We start from the raw sequence: 7,294 nt of genomic DNA, 5'->3' as shown, positions 1-7,294 counted from the left end.
GTCCAAGAAACTGCCCCCTTTCTTATCTGGTAAAGATCGGTTACTCAGATAGCAGTCTCCAGGCATCCATGAACTAGAGAGGTCCAAAAAAATGCCTAAAGCTAAATCTTCCAGACTTTCTCCTGAGGCTTACGTCATTTAAGAGGCCAGAGCCCTCGGACTTAATCTTTCCAAATGCCCCACCTAGTGGGAATTGTGATTTCTGAAAGGGGCACATTTTTATCATAAAATGCATTTTAGAATTAAATCTGGTTAACACATTTCAAAGTAGATTCTCATTGCCATGACAACCAGATTAGGTAAATTCTGGACACCACCTTGGCAATTCTTTAATACAGAAAAGTCTATGCCAAAAGAACAGGCCACAAAGTATGACATTTAATTAGACTTGGGCTGGTGAATTACACTTCCTTGTTCATTAGCCAAAGGGAACAGATATAATTTGATAGGAATTATAATTAGAAATAATGAGAATTTCTTGAATCACTCCACCTTTAAATTATATTTCATTTAGACTTACCCTTTGATAAGACTAGACTTCCCCATTCATGTAAGGATTTGGAAAACCTTTCAGGATTCTGAGACATTTTTACACTTGAAAAAAAAATGTGTACATTTAAAAAAAGTTCTTAGAAACTTAGCTACTTAAAAAACGACTTCACCCAGAAAGATGTAAAAGTATACATTTTATTCATTCATTCCATCAGCTGAGAACTGCTATATTGTACAAATACATTATTGTACAAAAAAATCACAAAATGTTACAAAATAAAAAAGTACAAACTGCATTACTTAATAAATACACTAAAAGTAGTTAAAGTGGCAACATATAGGAGTTTTTTTGGTTGGAAACACTGTTTGACCCAGCAAACCATACAACTGTTTACATTTTTACATAATACAAAGTCAATTCTATTTTGCCTTTTGGAAGAACTTTAAAATGACAGAATATTAAGACAATAGCCTCCTGCTAAAAATAGTGGTTGAAACCAAGAAGCTGTATAATGCAGGAGGCTGAACTTCTCACAAAATTTCATAAACGCCTTTCCAAAGTTGATGAATAAAAAGAACACAGTCAAGACCACCAGACAATCTACTCCATAAACAGCAGAAGACAGAATCATCATTCTGCCATCCGCGGATAGCAGACTTCTATTCAAGTAAGGCCTGGTACTGTCTTTTTTAAAAAAAAAAAAAAAAATCGTCCCAAAGCTATCCCTTCCTTAACTGTCTTCAAAGCGGACCTTTTCTAAAAAAATAACTCTCCCAAACAAATCGGTCTGTTTCATCAAAATGGAATGGGCTAATCATCTGGTAACATAATGTGTCAAATATCCAGTTGAAATAATTAAGAATTGTGAAACATTTCAACAATAAACTAACTACTAAATCACAAACTCAAATAAACTTCATAGAAAGCACTTCTCTGGATTATGCTTAAAAGCCGTTTCTCGCAATTGGAACACGTCATAGATGAAAGTACACCCATTTTTAAAAATGTGCAAAAATACAATTTTATAGAAAATAGACTACCAGGAATGAACAAATTCATACCGTGAGACATAAGCTTGCAAATTAAGTAGCGCTCACTTTATACAGCAAATTATAAATAGCAGTAGGCTCACCCAAAGCTATCAGGAAACATCATTCAGGTGCCCAGCAACCTGCGGCTCTCAGAGGACATTCAAAAACTGATTAAGGCATTACCCCTAAAGCCAGTCTACTAGGAAATTGAAAAGTGCCATTACCCTAGTTAGAGTTCGTGTGGTTCTCCCAACACAACTGATGCACGCCATTTCCCCCGGCTTGTCAGATCCTCGGACTTTTCAAGAGCATGCATTCTGTTCGATATACATTTTGGACAGGGATATGGCCATGGACTTGGCAAGTTCTTCGTCGCGTTTTCTCTGCATTTGGGTTTGCTTGCACCAATTGTCATACTCTGGGTTAGGGTAGGAGTGGTCAAACACTGCATCATAGTGTCCATTGCTGAGCCAACTAAGCCAAATACTAGGCCTTAGAGAATCCTCTGGACCCAGATAGTGAACCATGGTAGACACGGTGGGGCTCTCCAGCCTCCCTCCAGTAGTTAAGTGTATATTCACATTCAGCATCTGCCCCATGGCCAGCAATTCGGGGTATCCGGCCCACGCCCCATCCTGGGCAGCAGCGATAATAAACTCCCCCACGTCGCCCTCAATGAGGGGGCTGAAGTGGTCGAGGTGGTCCGCGATGTAGTGCACGGTCTGCTCCCTCAGCTCCCGGTGCAGGCTCTGGTCCCCGTACACAGTCTTGCTGACAGCTCGGTAAAGGCAGTTACCATCAGGGATGATGTGGAATCGGTACTTGTTCCTCTGTCTCAGGTACTTGTCCTGCCTCTCCACCTCGGCCAGGTACAGGGCTAGCTTCTCATCCCTGGGATCCGCCCGGGGCGCGCCTACAGCTTCGCCTTCACCGTTCTGGGTCGGATCGCCGCTGCTCCGTGCGGGTGCGGGTGCGGGTGCGGGTACGGGGTGAACCTCAATTTCGGGATCCGGCCGTCGGTGCGCGTCAGCCCCGGAGGCGTCGCTGCGACCGCTCGCCCGGTCCCAACCTCGGGGACTGCGCTCCGTCCGGCGCTCCTCACTCCACGGGCCGGCCCCGGGCTCCGGGCCGACGGGGGCCGGTGCAGGGGCTCGGTGCTGGGCGGCCGCCAGGGCCTGGCGATGCTCGCTCAGTCGGAAGTTCCTGTCGGGCGCGTCGCGGGCGGCGTTCGGGGCCGCGGGCTCGTCGGGCCGGAGCAGCTCTTCCAGCAGCCAGGCGGACGAGCCGCGACGCGGAGGCGCGGGAGCCGAGGGTGGCGGCAACAGGAGGCGCTCGGCGCCCAGGGCCCGCACGGCGATGTGCGCCGTAGACGTGAAGTGCGGCGGCAGCGGCGGCTTGCAGCACGCGCCGGGTGGGGCGGCGGCGGTGGCTGACCCGGACCGCTCGAAGCAGGCAGAGAAGGCGGGCATGGCGGCGGCGGCGGCGGCTTCGCGTGGTTCGGTAGCCGCGGCGGGTGGGCGCTCTCCGGTATCCGGCTCCGGAGCGGCGGCGGCGGGGCCCGCTGACTGCAAGGAGACCTTGAAGGCGGCGGTGGTGGCAGGCGGGGCGGCGGCCGTGGGGCCCGGCGTGCCCGCAGGGTAGTGGGTGCACACGCTGCTGTAGAGCTGCATGGCCGTGGCCGCCCGCGGCCCCTTATAGCTGCGAGCCCGGCTTGGAGACACACCCTCGGGCGCAGTGCCCCGGAGCCCGAGAATAGCGCTGAGCTCAGCGCCGCGGGCCGCCGCGTCAGGAGCCGCGAATAGCGCCCGGGCCGCGACCCAATTCGTACTGCGCCACAGCGCGCGGGCGGTCCGAGGGCACCGGAGGGCGCGCGCTCGGCCCGGGACAGGGGCGCAGGACGCTGCGGCAGCTGTGCCCCGCGCCGGCCGCTGGGGACGGTTGGAGAAGCTGCCCGCTCAGCCGAGCGCCGCCCGCCCGCAAGCAGGAGTGCAGCGCGCGGATGAGAGGAGGCGGGGCCGCGCTTGTTTACCTCAGGCCGCGCGGCCGCGTCACGTGGTCCCCCAGGAATGCGCGCCCCATTCAAGCGGGGCCGCCCCGCCCCTCGGCCGCGGCCTCATGGGCGTGGCCGGAGAGGGCGAGGCGGGGGCTGGGCTACAGACATGCGCATTGAGTGCGCTGTCAACCTGACTACGGTTGCTGGCTGCGGGGTACCTGGGAAGCAGGTCTGTGGGCTGTGCCGCCGTCCTGCTGTGTGACGCAGCGGCGGGACCGGCTTAGCCGGGGCAAAAGACTAGGTTGGAATAACGCGTTTCTAAAACAAAGTGCGTACTAGGGACGGAGCTCTGCCTTGAATCTTGCAGGGCCAGTGGCATTCAGCAACTTCTTGAATCGGTTCTTCAGATGAAGGAGTTTGGGTCTGGTCTTCACGATCTTGCTGCCCGGCTAAGCAAAAATGCATGGGCGAAAGGAAGGCTCTCAGGCAGCCTTCCTCGGAACACCAAATGACATGCAGCTTAAAGCCTTTTGAAAGTAGATCGCGAGTGCTAAACTTTGAGGCAAGAGGAGGCACACCACCTATATTCTGGAACAACTCAACGAAATGAGACAACAGACTGACCTGTGCTTCCTTTGCAAAGGAAAGCCAGAGTGTTACCAAACTGGTACCTACTTGCAGTAACAGTAGCGTTTACATTATTCTGAGATTCAATCCAATATTAAATTTAATTTCCAGATATATAGATTGGATTGGAGGTGACTTCTTGGTATGGAAAAACAGCCTGCAGGTTGTGCTACATGCATTACACCATTCCACTGGAATGTAATTTCTACTTGTTACTAGGGTCTCTCTCATTGGGGATTCTTAGACTCCTTAATCAAAACATTTTGAACGGCTCAAAAGGAACCTTGGGGACAATTTTACTAATGTTTGAGAGGGTAGGTAATCTGCTAATCTTGGCAGTTGGCCAGAGAAGGGAGGAGAAATTTTAAAAAGCCATGCCCTTTTAAGTTAGGACTGGAAAAGGCAGGTCAGCAAGTCCAGCAACGGAGTTTGGCCAGCTGTTGCACTGGTAAGGGATGGTGTAAACCACCAGGCTAGAATAGGTGTATTCTAAACAAGACATTTGTGCTTTCCTCTTATTTAGCCCATTGGAAAAAAAGTGAACACACACACACACACACACACACACACACACACACACACACACACACGCCCGCACAGGAATTTCCCCCCAGAGAAGGTACTTATCTTCTGGAGCTGACCTTTCAGGAGAGATTTGGAGCTGAGACAGAAATGGACTGGGGACCACATTTGCCAGTGTTTAGTTAGGCATAGCTCCTGCTTTGTATTTAAACCTCACCCTCAGGAAACACAACTCCAAGACAGAATTTGTGGATTAGTAAGATCTCTTTTTTTAAAAATTTGCTTTTCATCATTAATTTGGCACTTTTAGTTGCCTTATTGAGGAGGGATGGCCGAACTTGAGTTGGAACACAGCGTGTAAGCCAATAATTCCGGTAATAGTAGCTTCAGAGAAAAGTAAAAATGCAGTGTTCCTAGATGCATGCCTGGTATCTTCAAGAAAACAACGCAAAAGAGAAAATTACCCTTTTCTGAATGAGAGCTCAGAAGAGAAGGAAGACCAGAGCACAGAGTTCTTTACAAAAGAATGCCAGCGGCCACAACGTCTTCTGGGAAGGGAAAGTATATTATCTTATTAAAGGAATTGCTATTCCTCCCCCTTCTCCATTGCATAGCATAATCTGTAGTGCCTCCATCCTGGACTGGACTCAGAATGCTCAGACTCTATTCTTTTGACCAGGAGAAAGTAGATTTGTCCCATCTTTTACATGGTAATGTAAGTCGGAAAGAGACACTTCCTTTTGTAGGTGATGGGGAGGAGAGTTTTAAAGTTCTGGACTCCTAACACTTGAGTAAAATGGTCATCTTGCTCTGCCTTCCTTCCATGCTCTAGCACATGACTAGCCACACCGTGGAACTGGTGACATTTACTGAATGAAGGATTAGCTGGAAAATGAATTCTCAAACTTTCTCAGACGGCAATGAAGTCAGAATTGCTATCTGGGTGTCTTGGCTTTACCCAGGGCTTATTCACTGGATCCTAGGGACTGTCAAATGTTCAAATGTTCCAGCCTGCTAGGTGGGTTCATTGAGGAGAAAGTAAATGACTGTCGCCATAGGGAAGACTAGATCCTGCCCCTGACTTATTGGGGATCCATTATTCTGCCTCTAAGCATGTTACTCTAAACTCAGACCTCAGCCTTTCAGGAACTGAAGTTGCGAAGCAAGAGAATAATACTGACAATAAGATACTCTTAAAATAAAATTAATGGTACAAACGTATGGCTAGCAGGGCTGGCTAGCACAACAAGAGCCTGGAGGGAGATAAGGAAAATATTGAAATCCAGATCTTCAAGTAATCCACTGCAACAGGTTGAGATAAACACAAGATGACAAAACAAAGTGTGCTAAGTACACAGAGGCAGGTGATATATCCACTGGACCAGGTCACAAACAGACAAAAGATCGGGAGATACATAAGCTTTGACATAGGCCATTGCTTTCTCTTTTAGCTTGCATGAGCATAGTAGATTATATTCATTGTGGGGATCAATATTATACATACAGTATTAGGCAGGCCTCCATAGGGACAGAAGGACTAATGACTCCATTCTGGAAATGTGTCTGTCTAGAATACCATGGCGCACAAAGGTGGCAGAAGTTCCAAAAATCAAAATTTCAGACGAGTGCCTATTGTATAACATACTAGAAAACAAGAAATATTAGTAATTATCAACCAAACGGTAGCAAGCAGAAACCCGGTTGTGTCCATATACAAATTGGATGAGGTATTGGGAAGCATTGATCAAGTCCCAACTATGCTGCCAGCCACAGAGGACTCAGTCTTTCATGTTTTCCAGGCAGCAGAAAGGTAGCCACCAAAAGTATGTACATGTACTATAACTTCTAAAACTTCTAAATTGCCAAAACTCACCACGAGCTACAGTTATGCAAGGTTTTCATTGTAAAAGTGACTTCTATTTGCCTGATGTAATTGTGGTCTCAGAGGTTTAGTGTCTCTATCTGCTAACCTGGGCCTAGTCCTGGAAACTTCTAGCTTCTCCACAATCTTATCTGGCCTAGAATGTTTTCAGCCTCTGAGACTTACTACTGAATAAACTCACCCCTAGCTCTTTCTGAACTCTGGCTGGCTGGTTCAACCCAGCTGTTCTGGTTCAACTCTTCTCTAAGCTGACTGTTTCAATTTAGCTTCTTTCATGGGCTTCAACTGAATCGCTCTGCTTGGCCTCATTGGCAATACATTCTAATTTTCTAGCTCTTTCTCAGTCTCTGGTTCACTCTGTCTTTACCTGTGTCTAACTTGTTCTCTATCTGCAATCTGTCTCTCCACAACTGCCTCCTCCCTCTCTCTACACTGCTCCCTCAGATAGCTTCCTTTCCCTCTTTCTTCTTTTGAGAGTTGGGCTGTCTTATTCTGTCAAATCTTTCTCTGATTCATCCCTTTCTCTGCCACTCAATAAGAGATCACTTTCAAACATGGGTGCTTTCTTCTCCAAACTAACGTTACCTTCGTCGTTTGGGATTAAAGGTGTGTGCTAAAGGTGTGTCTGTATTCCAGCCAGAGTGCTAAGGGTGGAACCACATCGAAATTAGAAACAGCTTTTTTTCAGTAAATAACACAATCGCCTGGGTTTCACAATGTGATCAAATATCCCACAACAATACTTC

The 7,294-nt window shown here is 48.0% G+C and overlaps 1 protein-coding gene across 1 annotated transcript; it reads right to left on the bottom strand.

Moving 5' to 3' along the window:
* Positions 1 to 673: 673 nt before the first annotated feature.
* On the bottom strand, positions 674 to 3,525 carry Otud1 (OTU deubiquitinase 1). Its single transcript, NM_001400772.1, is given in 1 exon segment — positions 674 to 3,525. A coding segment is annotated over 1 exon segment (1,368 nt). The 5' UTR covers positions 3,195 to 3,525; the 3' UTR covers positions 674 to 1,826.
* Between the last annotated feature and the right edge of the window lie 3,769 nt (positions 3,526 to 7,294).

This window comes from Rattus norvegicus, chromosome 17, assembly GCF_021556685.1.
Source record: "Rattus norvegicus strain SHRSP/BbbUtx chromosome 17, alternate assembly SHRSP_T2T, whole genome shotgun sequence".
Lineage (NCBI taxonomy): Eukaryota > Metazoa > Chordata > Mammalia > Rodentia > Muridae > Rattus > Rattus norvegicus.
Note: the sequence above shows the minus strand (reverse complement) of the source record. Positions and strands in the feature narration are given on the sequence as shown.